This window comes from Camellia sinensis, chromosome 6 (genome assembly GCF_055761805.1).
Source record: "Camellia sinensis isolate YWXY chromosome 6, ASM5576180v1, whole genome shotgun sequence".
Lineage (NCBI taxonomy): Eukaryota > Viridiplantae > Streptophyta > Magnoliopsida > Ericales > Theaceae > Camellia > Camellia sinensis.
In genome coordinates, this window is record NC_138966.1 from 152,919,266 (window position 1) to 152,943,882 (window position 24,617).

General features: G+C 39.4%; 1 protein-coding gene across 3 annotated transcripts; it reads right to left on the minus strand.

Annotated features, from left to right (window-relative positions):
- Positions 1 to 392: 392 nt before the first annotated feature.
- LOC114316208 (UPF0481 protein At3g47200) lies at positions 393 to 24,245 on the minus strand. Of its 3 annotated transcripts, none has more exons than XM_028262872.2 (2): positions 23,779 to 24,218; positions 393 to 1,809 (listed from the first exon to the last, which is right to left on the minus strand). In XM_028262872.2, the coding sequence occupies exons 1-2, from the start codon at positions 23,859 to 23,861 to the stop codon at positions 609 to 611; spliced, it is 1,284 nt and encodes a 427-aa protein (XP_028118673.2). In that variant the 5' UTR covers positions 23,862 to 24,218; the 3' UTR covers positions 393 to 608. The 3 variants fall into 3 exon arrangements, 1 of the variants encoding a protein (XP_028118673.2); XR_014333359.1 differs by lacking the exon at positions 393 to 1,809 and adding an exon at positions 20,259 to 23,070 and having other exon boundaries at positions 23,779 to 24,245; XR_014333360.1 differs by lacking the exon at positions 393 to 1,809 and adding an exon at positions 20,259 to 23,257 and having other exon boundaries at positions 23,779 to 24,245.
- Positions 24,246 to 24,617: the final 372 nt, after the last annotated feature.

A 24,617-nucleotide genomic window follows, 5' to 3' on the forward strand; every position in this document is an offset into this window, starting at 1 on the left:
AGAATCTAAATCTCTCATCATCTTCTAGAGAATTCGAATTTTCCTTCAAGGATCTTCAAAGATCTTTGAATTTTCCAACAACTTTCTTGAATCCTCTCGTACAAACTGTTAATTGAAATATATTATTGATATTATTAAAAAGTGTTAATTGACTTAATAGTTGATTAATAAATGAGGTTATTTGTTATACGATTAGAAATTTTAAGAGACATGATGTAATTTTTAGAGCCATATGAGGCAATTAGCATTTTAATTTACCAAAAAAATTAATGTGTCATACACAAAATCTTATTATTTAGGAGAGGGAAATAAAAGAAAAGTTGAGATCAAACCAGACTTGAGAAACTTGTGAGGCATGCAGCCCAAGAACTCTTGATCCATTCTAACAAATATTTTTTTTTGGTGGCAAATATAAGAACTTTATTAATAACAAACAAACCACAAAATAGTTCCAGTACAACATATCATCTTCAAACATTTTTTCTAAGAAATATTTAACACTACAAACATCATTCAATCAAAGGAACATTAATTGAGAATAATTTGACCATGAGATGAGGAGACCAAACCTTCAGTAGAAGGCATGGGTTGAGAAGGAGAGTCTGGTCTTACTTTCTGGGGTTGTAAGAGACGACGGCAAATACAGCTTGGGTGACGGTGAAAATGAAGATAAGAATGCTATTTAGGATATCCCACCTTGATGCATAATAATTACGCATTAAACAAGCATGCAATTCGTGCGAGCTGCAATATTCTTTGAGTCCCGCAAAAATATCTTCGAAAGCCACCATGTCTTGTATGGAAAATAAAAGATTTGTACCGAGACCGCTCAAGAGGGATACCAAAGCTTGTTTGTCATTTAACCATGTTTTCAGGACACCTGCTTGAAGAAGTAGATCAATATCCTTGTCAGTGTCAACGAGAGCATCCAAAAAAAAGAGATAGGATGTGAAGGAAGATCTCTTCTGGTTTTGACACTGCTCCAAAGCTAAAAGATTCTTAAACAGTGAGGTTGTTGATTCTTCAATTACCAGAGCAGGGATTTCGAGCACACCATTTCTAAACTTGACATCTACAAGGGAATCGCCACGGTTATTGGATTTAATCTTGATTCCATATAGTGCTAGCTCGGACATATTTTTAGGAATATCCTCAAGTATGGAGTAGATTTTGATGGCATGATGGTCCTTCCGAGGAGGAAGAGGAAATAAGGCGAACAACACTAATTCAAGTAAATGCTTGGGCTTCTCCATCTCTTCATATCGACTGAAACCATGGATTTCTCCTGGCAATAAGAACATGAAGGACCGAACTGCATATTGGATTAGGTTCCTGTCATGCTCATGTTGGTGGTCGTGGTGTGGTAGGGTTGCTTTCCATAAAGCTTCGAGCACGAAGAAAGGAAGTTGGTTTTCAAGTAATAGTAGATCCTGTTGTATACTATAGAAGAGCGGTCCTCTTGCTCTGCCCATGAACACAGGATCTTCTCCTCCATATATCAGTGCAAGGATGAAGCAACCATCGAGTAACATCATCTCCACAAATTCATCACTGGTTGAGTATTCCACTTTAATCTCCTCTGCATTATAGCACTTTCGAGCTTCTCCTTCTATTCCTTTCAATAAATCAATGAGAAAATCCAAAGTTACATCTTCTCGAACATCAGAAAGAAAGAGCTTCAGCGCCCTTTTTTTCAGTTTGACTTCATCAGTCAAACTTGGATTATCAGAAGCGGCGTGCAAAGGGCCTATAGAAATTGTAGTGGGAGTATAGTATTGTTCATTGCCTGCACGGAGCTCTTTTGGAACTCTATAGATATCGGGAAAAGATTCATCAACCAAATTATCCAGACTCTCTTTGAGGGAATGCAGTCGAGAAGAGAGACCAATTTCTATAGAAGAGAGACCAATTTCTATTTGACTGTCATGTTCTTGCTCCATTCTATCTCAATAATATTTTACAATTTGATCAAGCAACAAAACTAGTTGTGTTCATCACATAGCCTAGCTTATGATAGGCTAGCATCATGAAATTTCATCTACTATCGCCGCGAGCGAATTACTTTATTAAAGTGTATGCTCAATAAGGAAGTAATGCTTTACTTCTGAATCCCGTCATTCCTGACTTTAGGAAGGAATGAAGTTAGGGATTACCTTACTACAGTGCAGCAAACAGGTTGGTCTCTCATTTAAAACAAAGAATAATTTTATGTATCCCACCTTAACTATCTTGAACTAGAATGTATGGTTAGAATTGAATTTATGTTATGGACGGTTCATGTATATAATAGAATAAATTTGAATCATAAAAAGATAATTTTGAATAATTTTTATGTAATCAAGTCTTATAGTATTAGGTCTTGTTTGGCAAGAGCTAAATTGACTAAATAAGCACAAAAGAATAAAATAAGTTAATTTAATCAATTAGATAAAATGTTACACCTAAATCATAATTATTTTATTTTTTTTCTCACAATTATTAAATCAAAATAAAAAAAAGCCAAATTCTCCCCCCCCCCCCCAAATTGAGCTAATTTAGCCCGGCTAAATTAACTAAAAAAACTAAAAAGTCAGGCTAAATTAATATTCCCAAATAAAGGCTTAATGTTAGATTTTTAACGGAAAAATAATGCCTATTAGAACAATTTATTTATTTATTTATTTATTTTTATTTTTATTTTTTCTGTTTTCTGGTTTAGAAAATTCTCATACAAAATAATTGTGGTCCAGTCATTTCAATTAAAAACACAACTATCACAACTTATAATTTTAAAAAATATTTGAAAATTTTCAAAATTCTTGAAATATTGATTTGTAATTATATTTTAATTATTAAACAATAAATAATAATCTCAATAAAATAATCAAAGACAAATAAACACAACAATTTAACGTGAAAAAATCACAATCAGGGCACTTCTAATTGTGATAAAAAAAAATCACGAGCCAAAACCATAAAATAATCCACTAAGAAGACAAAAAAGAATTACAAAAGAATACTCTCAATTTCCTAACAAATCCATGCCCGAATTGAACCGACCCCAATGTACCTTTTCCACCACTGTCTTCACCTCGAAATTGTCTTATCCAACATTAAATTCACAACGCTGATGTCAAATCTACGATAATGAGCCACTCCGGAATCTACCAAAGTTTCAAGCTCAAATTTCTCAGAATTCACTGAAGAATAACTCTCTTTTTTGTAAACGAAACAATAATTACAACCCTTGATATTCGACAATCTGAAATTTGTTGATCAATCGATCATTTTCTATATACCAAGGAAACTCATATAAAATAGCTTCCGATATAAAACACTTTGTTTTTTTCTTTCTCTCTGAAAATCTTGACGACTCAAACCCTAAAAACAGCAAACTACTCACTTTATAGTAAACTGAATCGAGCAGATTACTCGAGTGCACATTTTACCGCTCGAGCAGTGTGACTAAAGACGGTGCGAAACATATAGGCTAACGACTTGAGCGCAACTTTCATTGCTCGAGCGGTGAAACTTTCTTCCTAGAAGTTCAGGCGCTCTAGAAAAAATATTAGATGATCATTTTCTTCGCTCGAACACCCAAATGACCGCTCAAGCAATCAAACAACTTTGACTATATTTTTACTTTTTGCTTCGGGGGCGGTGCCCCTCGACCCTGCCGTGGTGCTGCCCTCTAAATGCCCATTAGTTGACCGAGCAACTCGATTCCCATAGTTAGCGAAGTGACAAAAATGAAAGGATTAAGATCACAAACTCCTCTGTAAAGCACAATTCGGATTAGATTCACATCTAAACACTCATAATCTCACTGAATAAAATTACAATTAAAAAGAGTTTTGTCAAACAAGATTGCCAATTACAAAAACTTAACAATATTATTGTCTCACAAATTATATTTGTGTATTTTTCTCTTTTAAAAAAAATGATAGTGAAAAGAAAAAAAAATCTTAGATTTAACCCTTATAACAGAATAAATTTTTAATTTTTAATTTTGTCAATTTAAAATCTAAACTTTTGATTTGTTTGTAATGTAAACCATCTATCAATTTTTGTTAGGTAAAATTAACAAATATATATATATATATATATATATGTCATTAAATTTAACGAAAAAAAATATTTTAGAAATTTTAGAGTCTAATGACTTTTTTTTCTGTCAATTCTACTTAATAAAAATAGACTAATAATTGAAAAAATTAGTCTAAGGTCCCTCCGCACTTTTCATAATGGAAGAGGTCCACAAAATTATTTTTTTATGTCTAAGGTTCCTAATCATATATCAGACAAATTTGACTCTTTGCCCACGATTCCCCTCCCTCTCTCTCTCTCTCTCCCCTACAATCAAATGAACAAAAGCTTCAAGATCTTCGTCTACCCTACCCCCAAATCCCATCCCTTCGACAGCAGCGATCTCTGATGAATTCGAAGTAGACGATGGCGAGAAACACATCGGCCGAGTCGTGAATGGAAGCAGAGGAGTCGATTGAAAGTTCGTGATCACCGATTCGAGGTTGATCTTTGCTGACTCTGCGGAAGCAACGTTCTTTGGTTCTATAGTTTGTTCTATCTCTTCATTGTTGATAAATGTATATATATATATGATACATACATCTATATATATATATATACAATGTCAGCACATATATATATCCAGAAATTCTACTGATTTAACTGTGGGAAATCTCATTATTTCCCTCACTTTGAGATTCTACTGATTCATCTTAGGGTATCTTGTATTCAGAATTTTCCACTCCAAGCAGTGAGACTGCACTTGAATCTTCAGATTCCTTCACATTTTCAGTTTGATGTTGGGATTGACTTTGCGAAACCGACAACGGAGGAGAAGGGTTTGCAACACCCAATCCTTTAGAAAGACAAACATAATTGAAAACGAGATGTTTGTAATTATTCAGAAGTTATTCTACGTCATTGACTGTAAGATCACCGGCCTGAGAAAACAAATACGGGAAATCCCGAAAGATTCGACTTGCTTGATCCTCCTTCAAAGCTTGGTTATGGTTAATCTCATGTCCCTGTTGTTGCTGTTATGTTTTTGAAATGCTATGTGTAATCTTGACTCCTTCATGATACAAATTGAGCAGTGTTGTAATAATAGGCAGCATACAATTGCAACCTTCATGCCACCTTTCATGTTTTTGGCACCCTTATTTGTGAAGCAGTTTTAACATTTTTTCCATGTGGTTAACTTAGCAGTACTTGCTTTCCATTTGACAACGCCACCATTGTTTAAGATACACCGGAACTGTGCTTCTTTGAGCAGCCATTTGTGTTATAAAATTCTGTCAATTAATGATGTAGATTGAAACAAATACACAGCTGATTGATGCACATTTCTCTGGGTGGTCCAGAGAAATTCTCTGGTTTGAACTGAAATTTCACTGGATTGGTCCCTGGTATTAAGGTTTTTCAACAACAACCATCTAGCTTTGAATTTCTCTGGTCCAAACCAGAGAAATTCTCTCCAAACTAAAAAAATTCTTTCTGGTTTACTTAAAAAAAATTTTGATTTGTTTACCATTTTCTCTGCCTTCAACAACAACAGCCATTTACTATTAATTAAACAACAGATTTAAGAACATAAACCTTGCAATGGTTTGGACCAAGGAATTTCTCTGGGTTGTTCAAATTTCTCTGGTAGGTCTTTGGTTTATTCAAATTTCTCTGGTTGTTCAAATTTCTCTGGAAGCTTTGTTATTGCCTCATGCTACCTCCAGTTAATCATTTGTCATGTTGTGTATTTGTGTTGATGCCATCAAAGTGCTCTTGCTTATATGGCTTTTATGATGCTACTACAACTACTTATTTGATATAGAAAGAAGAAGATGATGATGATGATGATGATGATGATGATGAAGGCTATCAAAGAATTTCTCTGGAGGAAGAATTTGAATTTGAACTCAGAGAAATTAGTCTAAGGTCTGTCAAAATGATTTCATAAAATGATTTTGTGATCCAGAGAAAATTGGTTAAAATAAATCTAGAGAAATTTGAATTTTCTCTGGTTGATAAATGAACCCGGAGAAATTTGAATTTGAATTTGAAACCAAAGAAAATTGGTCAAAATGAACCCAGAAAAATTTGAATTTTCTCTAGGTTGAACCTAGAGAAATTCTTTGGGAAGTCCAGAATTTCTCTAGAGCGAATTTCTCTGGATTGAAATTTTTCTGGATCAATGTTGAGGGACCTTAGACATTATGAAAATGTTGAATGTCCTTTATACTATAAAGTGTTAATATCAGGGACCCTTAAAAAAAAAAAACCTAATAATTTAGATAGAAAATAAATCAAAAAATTTAAATTTAAATTGATAAAATTAAAACACATGATATATCTTGTTACAAAGATCAAACTATGCCTCAGTTTGGAAAGTGGGTTGGTTTTTTGACTTTTATGACTATTTTAGCCTGGGCTAAAAAGGTTAGTTTGGGAAGAATTTTTTGACTTTTTACCTTTTTTGATTTTTTTTGTAAGAGAAGAGTATAATAATTATGGGTTGGATGTAATGTTTTGTTTGTTATTGCTAAAATAGCCTATTTTGTTTTTTGTTGCTAAAATAGCCTGAAACTAACTTGTCAAACGGACCCTATATATATATATTCAAAAGGTTATTGTCCAATTGCTTTATTTTCCGTTTTTATTTGTCAAAAAAGTAAGAATAATGCTTGGGACCCCCTTTGTCACGTGGCGAGTGGTGATTGGAGGAGCAGGAAAAAAAAGAAAAAGAAAAAGAAAAAGTAACCAATGAGAGAGAGGGGGGGTCAAAGGGGGTGGGGGGAAAAAGGGGGATGAATCATTGTTGAAAAAGTAAATTCTAGGCCACTTCCGTACATCTTTGGTCGAGAGGTAATCAACTAGAGAACAAGGGCCACCCAAAATATTGGGCTTGTTTGGTTTATTTTTTAAATTGAGTTTAAAATTTAAAACTTGTTTGATTTATAATTTTTTAAAATTATTTTTAATTATTTTTTCTTTCTCTTTTTTTATTTTCTCACATTTTATATATTAATCAATTATTTTCTCTTTCTCTTCCCTCATTCTCTCACATGTTACACATCAATCAATTATTTTTTTTTCCACACTTATCTAGTCAACTACAAAAATAAATAAATAAGTAAAAATAAAAATTACAAATCATCCCAAATTACAAAATTCCAACCACAAAACTACAAATTTATTTATAAAATATATAACTAAATAAATTTTCAAATTTTAAAAACTCATTTAAAATTGATTTCGAAACCAAACTAATGGACCCATTGATTTTCTTTTTCCTTACATATCATTCAATTGATTTTTTTTTTTAAAAAAAAAAAACAAAAGCAAGAGAAATGTTTTCTCTGTACAATTTTTTTTGATACATAGAAATGCATTTTAAATTTTATTTTTAGGCTTCTTTTGGTTGAAATGAAGGAACTTGAGATTGAATTATAAAAATATAAAAAATTAATGTCTCGTTTTTTTTGGACGTGAGATAAATAGAGCGAGACTTACAAGAAACCAACACCTAGGCAATTGTTGACTGGGGAAGGCTCCCATGAACCCTACATACACACACAAAATCCAAACTTCCCGATGTGGGAAGCCTGCCCAACATCACTAGACCCAAGAGCCTCACCCATCCTTCAGACAGGCCCAAGGAGGTCGTAAGCGACAGGCTTCATTAACACACCAGTTGACAACATAATTATTTAGCTAAAAAAAATCAGATAGTCACAGAAAAAATTAAAAAAATATTTTAAAAAAAAAGAAAAAAAGCTAAAAATTGCTATTAAACAAATAAACACTTCAATGATTTACAGTTGAATTAAAAAAAAAAAAATCATTCCTAAACATTTTTTTTTTACCTAAAAAAATTTTAAAAAATACAATTCTCAATTAACCTATTAGACAAAAAAAAAACGAATGATTTCAAATTATTATTTTATATTATTATTTTGAATTAATCATGACAAAAGTCGTAAACATGAGTTATTTGTTGATTGAATAGTGTTAGATCACTTCAAATGCATAAATCAAAACATTACTTTGTATTTATATTGGTGCCAAAATAACATTGTTATAGTGCCACAATGACAATGTTATATGGCTTGACAAAGTGGCTCAAACAATTTAAATGTTATTTTTATTTTATTTTATTTAAAAATATAAATATAAATTGAGAGGGTAATTTATGTATATAAAATGGGCCGAACTGGGTGTTGGGCCGAGATATGTCCAAATACGAAAGACAGTGGATACACCGATTAAAAGGAGTACACGGTTAGTTCGGTTATCAGATAGGCTTGGGGGTAGCTCGGTTGCGGCATATTATGGAATTAGCCCGGTCATCTCCTCTAACCAGAGTGAGAGAACCTTCTTCAGGGAAGTTTGAGTTAGTTCGGCTTGACACTTCTATGGATAGCTCGGTCTTAGCATTCGCAGTCGGGATAGAAACAAGGAAAGGAAGAGCCGAACTAGTAGTCAGATCGGCCATACCTGCCTGTATAGTATGGTAGTGCTATTCCGGTCGTATGGTAGTTCGGCCAAGATAAAACCATCTCACTTGGTTTAAGCAGTGAGGGGGGTGTTGAAGGATAAGCATTGTCCTTCAGGAGTATGAATCCTAGCAGGACTCTGCATGGAGGAGTAGAAGTCCTACTAGGATTGTGCCACACGAAACTTATAAAAGCTCACAAACATCACCTTGGAGGAGGTAACACACAACTTTGCTTTCTGAATTCACAGAGCTTTGTCTATTTGTCAAATTTGCTGACTTAGGCATCGGAGAGATTTCCGGCACACACCCGCCGGCTAGCTCACGTTTGTGTTTTCAGGTGATAAGGCGACGCCGTACGGAGGAGCGTAGACTTGGTCAACAGGATTATACGAGAAGGTTTATTTCTTTCCCGTACAATTGACGCCGTCTGTGGGAATTACAGACAGAACAAAACCTCTTGACTAAAAGCTTCTCCTCTATTACAAACAATGGCGCACATTGAAGAATTGCCGCAGTCCGCCGTCGACGAGCTAACTCCAGATGGGGGCGCAAGGCGTGAAGGATTACCCTCTGTCCCTCCCATGGCGGACTTGGAGCCCCAACGACATAACACCAGGAGGGATACTAAGGTGAGGCGAACTAACAGCCCCCGTCACTCTCGTTTGCAAAGTCCTGATAGGCAAAGGCGGACGATTGATCCTCAAGCTCTGGAAGATCGCGTGAAGGAGCAAAATGAATTAATAAGAAAGATGGCGGCGGACATAGAGGCCTTGAAGCGCCAGATGAAGAAAAAAGAAGTGGCGACAGGAGAGGGGCGCAAAAACAAGACGCCCCCTCGCTACTCAGAAAATCGTAGCAGAAATACCACACCCTCGCAAGGAGAAGGCAGAAGCCTCAGAACAGGCGATACTCAATCCTGGTCTTCCAGAACTCGTTACTCCAGGTCTGAGAGGACGAGATCTGAAAGGTCATACACTGAAGGAAGCACATATTGGCCCTCACATTCGCATCAAACCAGATCCAGACAAACGGAGTTACCCAGATCATCCGACTTACGAACCGTGCTCGAAGAAAAAGCACGATGCAAGGAGGATACTAGGGCAAGGGATCCACACAGAGTTTCTGCCTTACAACGGTTGGCTCCTCGGACGCATGGAAGCGTCGAGGTTGGAATGCCAATACCTCACCCTGCCTACGAACCAACGGACAAAGCATTAGCAAGGCTGCAGACTTCGCCGTTTGTTCCGGCGATTGAAAACGCGCCCCTACCATCAGGCTTCCTTCAGCCGAAATTCACTACATATGAAGGGAAGACGGACCCGTACTCACACTTAAGCCACTTTCGCCAAGTCATGGCCGTTTACAGGCGAAACGAGGCCTTAATGTGCATACTCTTCCCGTCTAGCCTTGGCGACCTAGGCTTGACTTGGTTCAAGAAACTTCCTGAGGGCAGCATAGCCTCTTGGGTACAATTGGCAGAAGCGTTCGTAATAAGGTTCCGAACAAACACTAAAACCTCGGTGGAGATCGACCAGCTACTCTCCATCGACATGGGCGATAAAGAGACCCTAAGATCTTACAATAGTCGCTACTGGGAGACATTCAATCAGATTGGGGACTGCCCCACCAATCTTGCCATTGCGCAGTATAAAAGAGGCCTTCCAGTCGGGAACAGACTAAGGGACTCAATCACCATGACGCCACCCCTCACCATGGAAGCCCTGATGGAAAGAGTGCATCAGCACATCAGGGTTGAAGAGGATGGCGCACGTGCCAAAGCAAAATCTGGGGCAACCACAGTACCAGAAAAGAAGACCTCAGCAAAGGTCAACACGGTAGATCGAAGTAACAGAAACGGACGTGGCAGACGAGATAACGGAGAAAACCCGGATAAAAGATGGTTGAGAATCCGCACTGCCATAACCACGGTGTTCAAAAAACCGATATACCGAATTCTGAGCGAAATAAGAGATGAACCTTTCGTCAAGTGGCCAGCCAAACTAGGGGAAGCACAGAAGGACTATGACGAAAGATCACGGTGCACCTTCCATAAAGAAAAGGGACACCGCACTGAAAATTGCACACCATTGAGACAACACCTGGAGGAGTTGATGGCAACAGGCCACTTGGATAAGTACATTGAATGAGGGACGCAACCAGCCCCCCAGGATCACAATAACCCCAACGGGATGCCAGTCGATGCCCCACCCCAAGGCGTTATCAATGTGATACATGGAGTCTTTGAACCTGAGCGTGTATGCGAGCTCAGAGGATCAATCAAAAAGGCTGAACACTTAAGAGAGGTGCTAAGTGCCCAACCTACCACCAAGAAGGGGAAGACAGAGGAAACAAAAGTCATGTCTTTTTCAGACAAAGACTTAGAACGGATATATTGCCCTCACAATGATGCCCTGGTCGTCACTCTCCGAGTCAAGGATTTTGACGTCAAGCGGATTCTGATTGACCAGGATAGTTCATGTGAAATCATGTACTACGAAACATTTAAACAACTGAAGCTACAAGACAAAGACTTGGCGCATGTTGTATCACCCCTAATTGGGTTCAACTCTATGCCAGAATGGCCCGTCGGCAAAATAATTCTTCCAGTTAGGGCAGGAAGCGTGACAAAACAAGTGGAGTTCTGGGTATTGAAGGTCCCCTCCACTTACAACATCATCTGGGGCAGAACATGGCTGCATGCCATGCGATCAGTGGCGTCATCCTACCACCAAGTGATGCGGTTTCCCAACGACACCGGAGTAATTGAAGAATTCTATGGAGATCAGATCATGTCGAAGCAATGCTTCGTCACAGTAAATGGCAGCCGCGCTGCCAAAGGATATGTTCATTCGGTGGAAGAACCAGAGAGTAATGAGCTATTTGCAGATGTCGGCAAAGCGGCGGATCAGAAAGCAGTGGAGGACTTGGTAGAGGTAAAAATAGATGAAAAGAACCCGGATAAGTTCTTTTTGCTCGGTTCATCGTTGTCTAGCACTGAGAGATTAGAGGTCCTGGAATTCTTAACCTCTAACATCGAAGTGTTCGCCTGGACACCCTACGACATGCCAGGCATTGATCCAAACTTCATCTGTTACCAACTCAATGTCCACCCATCCGCCAGGCCAGTCATTCAGCGCACTCGCAGATCGGCACTTCACCATGCCGAAATAGTGGCGGAAGAAGTAGGTAACCTGCTGGAGGCAGGAGCAATTAGAGAGGTGCACTACCCAAAATGGATCTCCAACACGGTCATAGTGCCAAAGAAGAATGGCAAATGGTGTGTCTGCGTCGACTATAAAACAGTCAACAAGGCGTACCCAAAAGATAGCTTTCCTCTACCACGGATAGATCAACTGGTAGACCTAACAGCAGGGCACAACCGACTTAGCTTTCTGGATGCATACAGAGGCTACCCCCAAATCGCCATGCACGAACCAGACCAGGAGGTCACCTCTTTTACAACTCCAAGAGGACTATACTGTTACAAGGTCATGCCCTTTGGCCTAAAGAACGCAGGGGCGACATTCCAACGAATGGTCACCAAGATGTTTGAACCATTGTTAGGAAGAACGGTGGAGGCTTACATCGATGACATGGTGGTCAAGAGCAAGGATGAGAATGACCACCTTAAGGACCTAGGCTAGATGTTTGAGATCCTGAAGAAGTACAAGTTGCGCCTCAATGCGTCCAAGTGTGCATTCGGAGTAGGATCTGGCAAATTCCTGGGCTTCCTTGTGACCAACCGAGGTATAGAAGCAGACCCCTCTCAAATCAAGGCAATCCAAGATTTGGAGAGACCAAACTCAGTGAAAGAAGTGCAGCATCTCACCGATATGGCAGCTGCGTTCAACCGGTTCATAAGCAGGTCGTCAGATAGACTACGACCATTTTTTCATGCCTTAAAGGCCAAGTTTGAGTGGGATGAAGAATGCGACCAAGCTCTGGAAAGCTTGAAGGAGTATATGTCTTCCCCACCACTGCTTGTTACCCTAGTACCTGGTGAAGAACTCTTCTTGTACCTGGTAGTCTCTCAGCACGCAGTTAGCGCAGTGTTGGTTCATGCAGAAGGAATCCAACACCTGCCCATCTATTATGTCAGCAAGACATTGTTGGGAGCCGAAACAAGATATTTGCCACTGGAAAAACTGGCATTAGCCTTAATGATGGTATAGCGATCCCAGTTTTCCTTTCATTGTTTAATTGTATTTCAGACTCGGTTCCGTGGATGTGTTGTTGTCTTTTTCTAGTTTCCTTCATTTACTCTTTGTATATGAGTCTTGGGTCGTGTTGGGTAGGTTTAAAACACGTTGGTTGTGTTTGGAAACCAAGGGTTAGTGTCCATTAAATTTTCATAATGGTTCATTTAATATCCTTATTAGTGGTTCATTTAATATCCTTATTAGTGGTTACAAACTTGTTCATTTAATATCCTTATTAGTAGTTCAGTTACTACCCTTATTAGTGGTCCATTCATATTCAAACTTGTCCATTCATATTTCTAACTAGTGTTCATTTAATTCTAGTTAGTGTTCATTTAATTCTAACTTGCCCTTTCATTTTCCAATTAATGGGCTTTAGTAACAACCTTTCAATATCACTTGTTCATCTCCCTTTTGATTTCAAAACCCTAGAACCATCTTCTCTCTCTCCCTACACACCTTCTCTCTAGGTTTTCATCTCCCTCTAGTGTAAATCTAGACTAAGTCCTTTGTAAGAAAGGTAGAGTGGGTTGAGGGCTTCATTTTAATCTGAAAGTTTGGTGATTTGGAGCACTTTGGTTTTTGGCCTTCATTTTCTCCATTTGAGGTAGGGATTTCTTTGTTCTTTTTCAATACTCCGTCTATAGATAGACATGTGGTAATTTTGTATTGCATGAAAATCATATCCATGTTGGATTTGTTTGAAAATCATGAGGGGAACCTAGGGTTGGTTGTTTGAGAATGGTTTTGTTATCACTGACTGTGGTTTGGACTAATTAGAGAGTAAAATTAGTATGTTATTGTTGAAAGAAGAGAAAGCCCTAAATTATATTTTGATTTGATAAAATAAAAAGGATTTACGGATTTTGATTTGGTAAAATAAAAAGGATTTACGGTTGAACAATGTTAGTAAATTTCTATTGTTAATATGAGTTGTGTAGGAGGTGTTAACAGTTAAGGGATTAATTATGGTATTGGGGTTATTTTGAAATGAACGTATTGAATCAAGTTGGGTTATGGCTTATTATCCATGGAATTGATTTTGTAAAATGAAGAGAATGTAATCGATTTTGTGAAAAGGGAAAAGTGTTTTTGGAATAAGTGATGGAACATGTTGACTTAAGAAAATTATGAAGTTGATCTTGAAAATGGTAAATGAAATGTTAACTCTATGTGAGTCTCGGAAAATAAACTTGAGAATTAAACTATTGTATCATGAGTGTCGAATACACACATTTGGGGGTTTTATCCTTACCCATCGTACTAGTGTCGTTGTTGGGTTTAAGGTTTGCTTGAGAGTTGAGTCTCTTTTATTAGGTGTACTGAATACATGCATCTAGAGATTTTGTCCTTGGTCATCGGTGGAGGATGACATTGGTGTGTTGAATTGTGATGTATGCGTTACACTTGTGTTGGTTAAACATTATTGAATAGTTTATGTGTATGTATTACACTTGTTATTGATGCTTTGTTGTATTGAGGAATTTGTATATGATAATTGTTTACATACATTGTTTTGTGTGGGAGGAGATAGGGGATGTACTCCACGGTTTAGGGGAAGATAGGGGATGGACCTCTAAACCGGAAACTGTTTGACATTGATACAGCACTACAATGTGTATCATTTGTGAAGTATAGAAGTGTTTTTGTTTGATATTGATACAACACCAAAATGTGTATTATTTGTGAAGTATGGAAGTGTTTTTGTCTGAGATTGATACAGGACTAAAATGTGTATCTATTATGAGGTATGAAATGTTTAAAATGAGTTATTATCTCGCTTATCGCTTTGGCATATCCTTAGCTTACTGTGCATATAGCCGGTAAAGCAAAGTTTTAATTGTTATCGTCAGTGTGTCTAAGTATGTTATGGGTTGTGGTGGTTACAGTTTTGAAAGGCCGAGCTGCCTCATTTGTGGATTATATACATGTTGATGATTTGTTATTTCCCTTTTATTTAAGGCATGCATGTATTGATATGAATGTATTGGGAACAAACCAAAATGCCATTTTGAGATTTTGGAAAGTGTGAAGGAAAATGGGGTATTTGTGAACATGTTTTCAAAAAAGGTCATTTTGTTGTAAGTACGGAAAATGGGGGATGGGCTTGGTGAAATTGTTTTTCTAAAACTGTTATAGTTATGAAAGTTTGGAAAAATGAGTAATAAAAAGGAAAGGGAAAAAGGTGAACCGCTTATAGCGTCGAATAAAATGGCTGTTTTCGAGAAAAGTTCATACTTATGTATATTTTGTATAAACTGCCACATTACTATTCTAGTATGAGAATGAACATTCATGATCATAGCTATCTGTAAGTTGTTATTGTTGGAGATCATGTTGACATCCCTACTGGACTATATGTTCATCCCACGTTGTTGAATCTTTTTCAGGTGATAGCCAGGATGTTCTACAAGGTTTTGGATCTTCTTATTTGTTGGCCACGGAGCCTCTTTTGTGTTGGCGGAATGCCATTTATGTAAAAGGGTTATACCCTTCTTCTTGACTTTTAATGATGTAAGCCCAAGGGCAATTTATTTAGTGTTCTCATGTTGTATTTACTTGCATACGAATGAGAGCAATGTTATTCACTTCTACAAGTTGAATATACGAGTTTATTTCCGCATGTTATCTCTAAAATGAAATTAGTAATACTTCGAGTAATAAAAAGTGGGGCGTGACAGATGGCCTCCAGGAAATTGGCATACTACTTTCATGCCCACACCATAATTGTCCTCACAGCTTTTCCACTAAAAGCTTTGTTTGAGAGGGCGAACTTTTCTGGGCGAATCTTAAAGTGGGCAGTAGAGTTGGGACAATTCGACATCAAATTCCAACCTAGAACCGCAGTAAAAGCCCAATCTCTGGCAGCTTTCGTCGCAGAGTTTACTCCTGGAAGTCATCATATCTGTCCAGCTGACCTAACTGATACAACCAAACTAGGGATGGAAGATGGCGCCGGAATAGCGCAATCCCTAGTAAAAGGTACTCAGTCAGACTCAAGGATAGACCAGACTAAAGACAGCAAGGAAAAAACAAACCAAGCTTCAACAAATCAAGACTCACCAACAAATAAAAACTTGGTTCAATCAGATAGCGAGGGACAAACAACAACCATGGACCTTGAAGAAAACACTAGCAACATTCTTGACCCCACGACATCATCTGACCCCTCCACTTGCTGGAAGTTGTTCGTTGGAGAGATGTGGAAGCTCTTTGTGGATGGAGCATCCAACCGGCATGGTGCAGGACTCGGCATAGTCCTTATCTCACCAGACGGCCTGGTTGTAGAACAAGAAATCAACCTTGGCTTCCCAGCATCAAACAAAGAAGCGGAGTATTAAGCACTTCTCGCAGGACTCAAATCAGCATACTACATGAAGGCCACCGAATTAATGGTCTACAGCGACTCACAGCTGATGGTAAACCAAATTTCAGGCGACTATGAAGCAAAGGATGATAGGATGGCCAAGTACCAAGAATTAGTCAGAACAGAGATCAAGAAATTTGAAGTAGTAAGGATAGAACAAATCGGCAAGAAGGAAAACAGCAGAGCAGACGAACTAGCGGGCTTTACCTCAATGGCAGATACATCCATCCCTCACTCATTACTCATCGACTACTTACCAAGACCAAGCATCGAAGACCCCGAAGTAGAAAAGGTATGTTGCGCAGAACTAGGCCCATCCTGGATGGATCCCATCATCCTGTTCTTAAAAGACGGCATCTTGCCAGAAGAGAAAAAAGAGGCCAACAGAATTAGAGCAAAGTCACAGCGATTTTGGCTCTCCCCACCTTTGGCATTATACAAAAAGTCATTTTTAGGACCCTATCTAAAGTGTGTCCACCCCAGCAAAGTGGAAGCATTCTTGTACGAGATACACGAAGGGGTGTGCGGAAGCCATCAAGGAGGAAGATCGCTAGCTTACAGGGCTATTTCACAAGGATACTGGTGGCCATACATGCAGGCAGACTTAGAGAAATATGTAAAGAAGTGCGAGAAATGCCAGAAATTCGCACACCAAATACATCAACCAGCTAGAGAACTCCTACCATTGACTAGCCCATGGCCTTTCGCAATGTGGGGCTTAGACATAGTAGGACCACTTCCAACAGCACCCGGCAACAGGAAATTCTTTCTCGCAGCAACAGACTACTTCACAAAGTGGGTGGAAGCAGAAGCATTGGCATCAATCAAAGAAAAAGATGTGAAGAAGTTCGTTTGGCAGAACATCATCACTCGGTTTGGTATACCAAAACCCTAATTTCTGACAATGACACTCAATTCGACGGCAGAATCTTCAGAGGCTTTTGTGAAGAGTACAAGATAGAGTTCTATAATTCTACACCGGCATATCCTCAAGCAAATGGCCAAGCAGAAGTATCAAATAAAGTCGTCTTGGATGGACTGGAGAAAATGTTAGAAAAGGAAAAAGGCAAGTGGGCGGACGAACTTCCTCATATTTTATGGGCTTACCGCACCACACCTTGACGATCAACAGGAGAGACACCATTCTCCTTAGCCTACGGAATGGAAGCAGTAATCCCACTGGAAGTTGGCCTCCCCACAATTCGAAGCAAAAATTTTGATCCAGACTTGAATGGAGAAGCCATCGCATTAGAACTCGACCTTGCGGAAGAAAGAAGAGAAAAAGCACTGGCTCACATTGCCTCATACCAACAAGAGTTATCTAGAAAATACAAAAAGACAGTGCATCCAAGACAATTCAAGATCGGCGATTGGGTACTGCGCAAAGTGATGGGAAACACCTTGATACCGGGAGATGGCAAGTTAGGGCCAAACTGGGAAGGTCCTTACAAAGTGATTAGGTTAGCAGGCAAATGGGCATACCACCTAGAAGACAAGGATGGCAAAGCAATCCCTAGGCCATGGAACACGACCAATCTCAAGTTATTTTACTTTTAAGCTTTTCTCTTTCAAACATGTGTAATTTTTTCTTTCTTCAATAAAACAAGCGATTTTTTTCAGCATGAGTTGTTCTCTGTAAAAGTTAGCTTTAGTGAAATTTAGGTACATTGCAAACATTTTATTCTAAGTTAGCGGGAAAAAACTAACTTAGAGGTTGGCTGGACTAAACCAACACCCTTCCTAAGCCCAGGATAAGGATCCAGGCTGCAGGACGTTTGGTCGGAATAACCAAACACTCTATTCTAAGTTAGTAGGAAAAAAGTAACTTAGAGGTTGGCTGGACTAAACCAACACCCTTCCTAAGCCCAGGATAAGGATCGAGGCTGCAGGACGTTTGGTCGGAATAACCAAACATTATTCTAAGTTGGCTAGAAAAACTTAGAGGTTGGCTGGATTAAACCAACTCTTTATACTCTTCAGCCGAAGTAAGTGTAAGGCTGAAGAATGGTTGGCTGGATTAAAGCAACTCTTTGTACTCTTTAGCCGAAGTAAGGGTATGGCTGAAGAGTGGTTGGTTGGAATAAAACCAACTCTTGTTACTCTTCAGCCGAAGTAAGTATGGCTGAAGAGTGGTTGGCTGGATTAAACCAACTCTTTGTACTCTTCAGCCGAAGTAAGGGTATGGCTGAAGAGTGGTTGGCTGGAATAAAACCAACTCTTGTTACTCTTCAGCCGAAGTAAGTGTATGGCTGAAGAGTGGTTGGCTGGAATAAAACCAACTCTTTGTACTCTTCAGGCAAAGTAAGGGTATGTCTGAAGAGTGGTTGGCTGGAATAAACCAACTCTTGTTACTCTTCAGCCGAAGTAAGTATGGCTGAAGAGTGGTTGGCTGGATTAAACCAACTCTTTGTACTCATCAGCCGAAGCAAGGGTATGGCTGAAGAGTGGTTGGCTGGATTAAACCAACTATGAGTACTCCTCAGCCGAAGTAATTATGTCGGCTAAGGAATGGTTAGCTGGTAAGCATAGTTAGTTTGAGCAGCAAAAACCGAGATAACAGTTGAAAATATAAAGATCATGGAAAACTCATAAGAACAACGCACAGATCAACCGAAGTAAGAGTTCAAGCAAATTTTCATTCTTCAAAAGGCAATTACAAAGGAGGGGCATAGCCCGGTTACAAAGACAAAAGTGACACAAAAAAAAGAAAAAAAAAAGTACAACATCAAATGAAAAGATCATCAATTTCGGCATCAAACGCAGCATCAACATCAACACGAAGACCGGTTTCAGGCGGGAGCTCGTTCTCGATCACAAGGGTGGTTTCGGTCAGAGCCACAGTTTCACCTGGTAGTTCAATAGTCAGGTCTTCCACCGTGGGCTCCAACCGAACTGACTGGTTTGCATTGACAACCAGAGTGTCCTCAGAGGCAGAGTCTTCATCAGAGTCTGAGCCTTCAAGAAATTGCTGCTGAATGGCATCAGCATACTCCACTAGGGAGCTCGGTATGAAGTAGGCTGGAGGGCTGAAAACCTCGGTCTGCGGATCTTGACCGAGCTTCTCAAGAGCTGCCCTCCAGCCGCACTTAAAGAAAAGTTCCTTGGCGGCTTCGCACTGCTTGATATAAGCATCCTCTGCCTTCTTGAAGCCTTGCTTTTCGGCTCCTTTTGCGCTCTCCTTCAGCTGGGTTATTTCGGTATCTTTCTTCTTTTCAAGCTTCACCAGCTCGCGCAGATACTTATCTTTTAGAGCGATGGCAGCCTTCTGCTTTTCTGCTTCGGCCGAACTAACCAGTCCGGCCAGTCGGCCGTTCTCAGCTCGTAGCTCGGCCATTTGCTTTCTGGCCTCCTCTAGCTCGGCCGTCTTCGCTTCGGCTTCTGTCACGGCTTGCCTTGTTGTTTTCCTGAGCTCTAGCACTTTCCTATGAGTGATATTGTTTTTTTGAATGGCCTGACAAAACAAAGACTTCCCTTTAGCCGAAGTAAAAGTTGAAAAAACTAGACAGAAAAACGGACAGAGCTACTTACCAGGATCATCGATTTTGTTGAGGACCGGATGGCCTTCAGTTCGGTGTTTAGTTGCTTTTGGTGGTGCTCCATATCTTTGGAGAGGCACACACTCTTGGCCAGGTTGAAGGCCAACTGGTGGTCCTTATCAGCAACAACCGAGTCAGAGTCTTGGATATCTCGGTTGTTGAAGGTAAGTTTTAGTGCCCAGCTGCTGGTAGTTCGGTCAGAAGGCTCTGGTTGGGGGCTCGGTGGCGGGCTCGGTGGAAGAACAGTTTCGTCTTCATCAACCAAGCGTTGTTCAGTTTCGGTAGTCCGGGCCTGCTTGGTTCGGTGGGATGAGGACGGTTGTTGCGTAGGAAGCGCCACCACCGCTTCTTGGGTTTGACTTGCTGGTGGTACTTCGGCCCTGTTGGTCTCGGTCAAGAGGGCCCTTACTCTGTTCTTTTTGGCCATCTCCTCTTCAGCAGTTAGTGGAATTAGTCTGATTTGTGGTAAGGTTGGGTCCGGCTCTGGGGCGTCTTCAAGAAGAAAATCAGTCACTCTGGCTTTTCGACGACCACTGTATCTGTAGGTCGGCTCGAACTTCAGCAATTTGGCCCAACTACGTTCTGGATACCGTAGTGCGGCGCGCAAAGTGGCTAGGTTTGGGTAGCTGTATAAAGAGTGAAGGTGGGCAGAATCTGCGTAAGAAGACAACTGTTAGTCCGGCTAAGAGATTAACAAACCGAGATATAATAAAGCAAGCAAGAAAACCGATGTAAGTATACCGAGTTCTCATTTTTTCCAGTTTATAGGTCGGCCAGGAATCTGGGCTTAATGATTCTCAAAGTTCCCAGACACCTAGAAAAAGTCGTCGTCGTTTAAGTCTTTATCCGGTGTGTGTTTTATTATCTTCTCTCGGCGACGTCGTATTCTTAAATAGTAGACCCACCCATCTTCTTTTGAACCAATGGAGTATTGGTGGAAGATTTCAGCCAGGCCAAGGTTTAGTCCGGCTTGGCGGTTCAGTTCGGCTATTCCCATTATAATGTGGTATGAATTGGTGGATAGTTGGGTAGGGCATAATCTAGTTTGCCTAAGAAACTCGCAGATTAAAGGTTGGACTGGAAATCATAGTCCGGTTTCAATAATTGACAAAAGGGTGAAGGGGACAAAGCATTCATTATCCCAAGGAATGACATCCTTTCCGGCTAAAATCAGGTGAACGTCATCAGGTATATGGTAGTCTTTTCTGAATTCGGCTAGGTCGCCCGGAGTGTCTACTAGATACCTATACTTCTCCATTTATTGTATAAGTTATTAATAAGTTAGTTCGGTCGGAAGAATGTGCTCAGTAGCTCGGTTGAGCGCGCAGAGGAGTGCTTGGGCAACCTAAGTCTGCAAAGTGAAAAACATAGGGGTTAAGCACAGATCATCGGACCGTGCTACAAATAAAAACAAGATAAAGTCCTACTTCGGCTATGTGGGATGCTACAGTTTCTATCTCGGTGTCAACAGGATGCTGGGCAGCTCAGATTGAGCAAGGGGTTGGTTATCTCGGTTCGGACTACGGGTTTGGTTGCTTCGGTTGAGTCTCTAGGGGCAGCTTTCTGAGTTCGGTTTAAGAAACTAAGAAAGCTGGCTTAGCCCTGAAGACTCAGCTCGGTCGAAGGCTAAGGTTTCCGTTATGCTAATTTCATACTTAGTTCGGTGCATTTTATCTCGGCTAAAGTCAATCAGAAGATGGAGACTTACTAAAACTATTGATCTATTCACAAGTTCTAGTTCGGGTATGTCTTGATAAGACTTACACCTAGCACGAACAGTGTCCTAGTTCGGTTAAATGGTGATTTTTGATCAAAAACCAGTGTTCTACAGGATATTGCATGTATTCAAGTGTTCTATGGTTAAGTTTTTTCCAGAAAAGTACAGGGCAAAACAAAATATGTTTTTCAAAAACAAACTACAATGGATTAAACGAAAGCAGAAAGAAGAAAAACAAAACAGATTTTTTGAAGCTTACCAGAAGAAGATGAAGCTGGTGATGGGAGCGACAGCACCAACGAAGAACATGAACTCAGGTTGGAGAAGCAGAGGCACGAAGAGAGAAGAAGGTGAAAAGTGTAGGTGAATGATTCAAAGGCAGAATGTTTGTTTTATGGAAAGAGAGAGAAAGGGCGGGAACTGTTCAAAAATTGTGAAATACGAAGACGGCGTTGACAGCTGCCTTCCGCGAATGGGAACGTGCCACGTGTATACGAAATAGGAAGCGATTCAGTTTTTGGTGATTGAAAAGACATTGTGACCGGATGAGAGCGGCTCGATTTAAGTTTAGCTCGGTAGGATAAGCTAAATGGTTGTAGCTCGGCTAGAAGGTTTGGGGACTGTAGCTCGGCTGATGAACAGATAATCCCTATCGTGCTATGCAGATGGAATTAAGGAGCAATTGAGAGGGTAATTTATGTATATAAAATGGGCCGAGCTGGGTGTTGGGCCGAGATAGGTCCAAATACGAAAGACAGTGGATACACCGGTTAAAAGGAGTACACGATTAATTCGGTTGTCAGATAGGCTTGGGGGTAGCTCGGTTGCGGCATATTACAGAATTAGCCCGGTCATCTCCTCTAACCAGAGTGAGAGAACCTTCTTCAGGGAAGTTTGAGTTAGTTCGGCTTGACACTTCTATGGATAGCTCGGTCTTAGCATTCGCAGTCGGGATAAAAGCAAGGAAAGGAAGAGCCGAACTAGTAGTCAGATCGGCCATACCTGCCTGTATAATATGGTAGTGTTATTCTGGTCGTATGGTAGTTCGGCCAAGATAAAACCATCTTACTTGGTTTAAGCAGTGAGGCCCCCTGTTGAAGGATAAGCATTGTCCTTCAGGAGTATGAATCCTAGCAGGACTCTGCATGGAGGAGTAGAAGTCCTACTAGGATTGTGCCACACGAAACTTATAAAAGCTCACAACATCACCTTGGAGGAGGTAACACACAACTTTGCTTTCTGAATTCACAGAGCTTTGTCTATTTGTCAAGTTTGCTGACTTAGGCATCGGAGAGATTTCCGGCACACACCCGCCGGCTAGCTCACGTTTGTGTTTTCAGGTGATAAGGCGACGCCGTACGGAGGAGCGTAGACTTGGTCAACAGAATTATACGAAAAGGTTTATTTCTTTCCCATACATAAATCGTATTGAGAGATAAAGGGAAAAACTCAAGACAAATTTTACCATTCATAATTTGATTTGCTCTATTTTCCGTTTTCATTTGACAAAACAAAATAAATTTCCAGGCCACTCCGTACATCTTCATTGGATCCTAATAATGACTAGCAAATTATAAGTAATGTGGTCCAGCGAACACCCATCAGCCTCCATCTTTTTCAAACATTGATCCATCTCATCATACATTCTATATTTCCCATATGCTCGGATAAGCCCATTATAGGTCTCCGTATCTGGCTTCAAATTGATTTCCTCCATCTTCTTGAGATAACACAAAGCATCTTCGAACCTCCCTTTCCTAGCAAAAACCATGAATTATGGAATTTTTAGATCTCCGAAGAAGGTCTAAGCCCAAGACCCATCAATTCTTGAAGTGCTGATATTGCTTCTTCCATTAGTCCCTCCTCAACTAGTAATCCTATAATCTTTTCGTAGTTAAATAGATTAATCCGTGATTTCTCAATGTTCTTCCACAAATCAAAAACCTACCCACATATACTTCGAGACTTCAATTCCATGCTAAGAATCCCAACAAAACACACACGCACACACACACACACACACACAAAAGATTTATTTGATTTGTCTGCCTAGAAATATGACAGAATAAGAGGAAACAAAGTCATACTAGGGTTAATTAAGATGCTTTTTTTTTAGAAACCAAAGAAATTGATCCTGAGATTCAAATTTTCGTTTACCTCAGTTTCCTGGCAACCAAACAGAGAATTAACCTCCAAATGACAAAGAAACACCAAACTTAGAGAAACCCCAAATCAATTTCCCAAGATTTCCAACAAAGCCAGGAGATAAAAGTGAAAAGGATAAATAAATAAAGAACAGTATAAACGCACACATTGATCAAAATCAAACATGTATTTCCTGATTTACTCAGAAAAAACCAACAACTATTTTTGCAAAATTCAAGAGAAACATTAATCAAGCCAACGAAATCATTAAAAACCCAAAACCAAAATTTCACAACCAGAGAGAGAGAGAGAGTAGTGACCTGGGGAACCTCCTTGGATCTTGAGGACTGTAGGAGCAATCTGAGGACAGTCCAGAAGTGATCTTTAGTCCAATCCCCATCATCTTTGAGCATCTGAAGAGGGTCTGAACTCTCTTTTGAGCTTTTCAAGTAAGGTTTTGAGGTCCTTGTTTTCACGAAAGGTGTCCACAAAGTGGGTTGTTTGTTTTCTGGAATTGTTCCTGCGGTTTACATGCTTTGGTGTTTGGTGATGATGATGATGGGAATTCCTTTTCAGGTGAAGTGGGGATGAAGGAGGATTGGTAGAGGAAGTAGGATTGGTGAGTGTGGTATGGGTCTTCATGGGTAGGGTTTTGCAGAGGCTGTTATTGTCGTTCTTGTTGAAGTGGATTTCAAGGTCATTGTGGCCTTCCCGGAGATATCCAGGTTGACTGGCATGTCTATGTCTCTGCTGCTACTGTCCTCTTTCAATTGCTTATATCAACAGAATTTTTATATACTATGTATTTTTAAAAAATGTGACAAAAAATGTAATAACTGAAATGTCGAAAAAGTATGAAGTAAAAGTAAAAATATTTTGTATTGCGATTCTCTTTTTTTTTTTTTTTTGACATTTTTAATTCGTATGCAGTTATTATTAGCATGACTCAAATATATTGTGCAACCTTTTATAATTTTTTTTATTTCAAATCAAAATGCATATTGTCAAAACTTCTAACCGTAAATAGGTTTTTATGTAAAAATATATTATGTTTATCAATAATTTTTTTTAAAAAAATATTAATGTTAGGGATATTAACAAACATATCAATAAATATATTAAAGATTTTATTAAGTGCTCTAATAACACCCACTGTTTT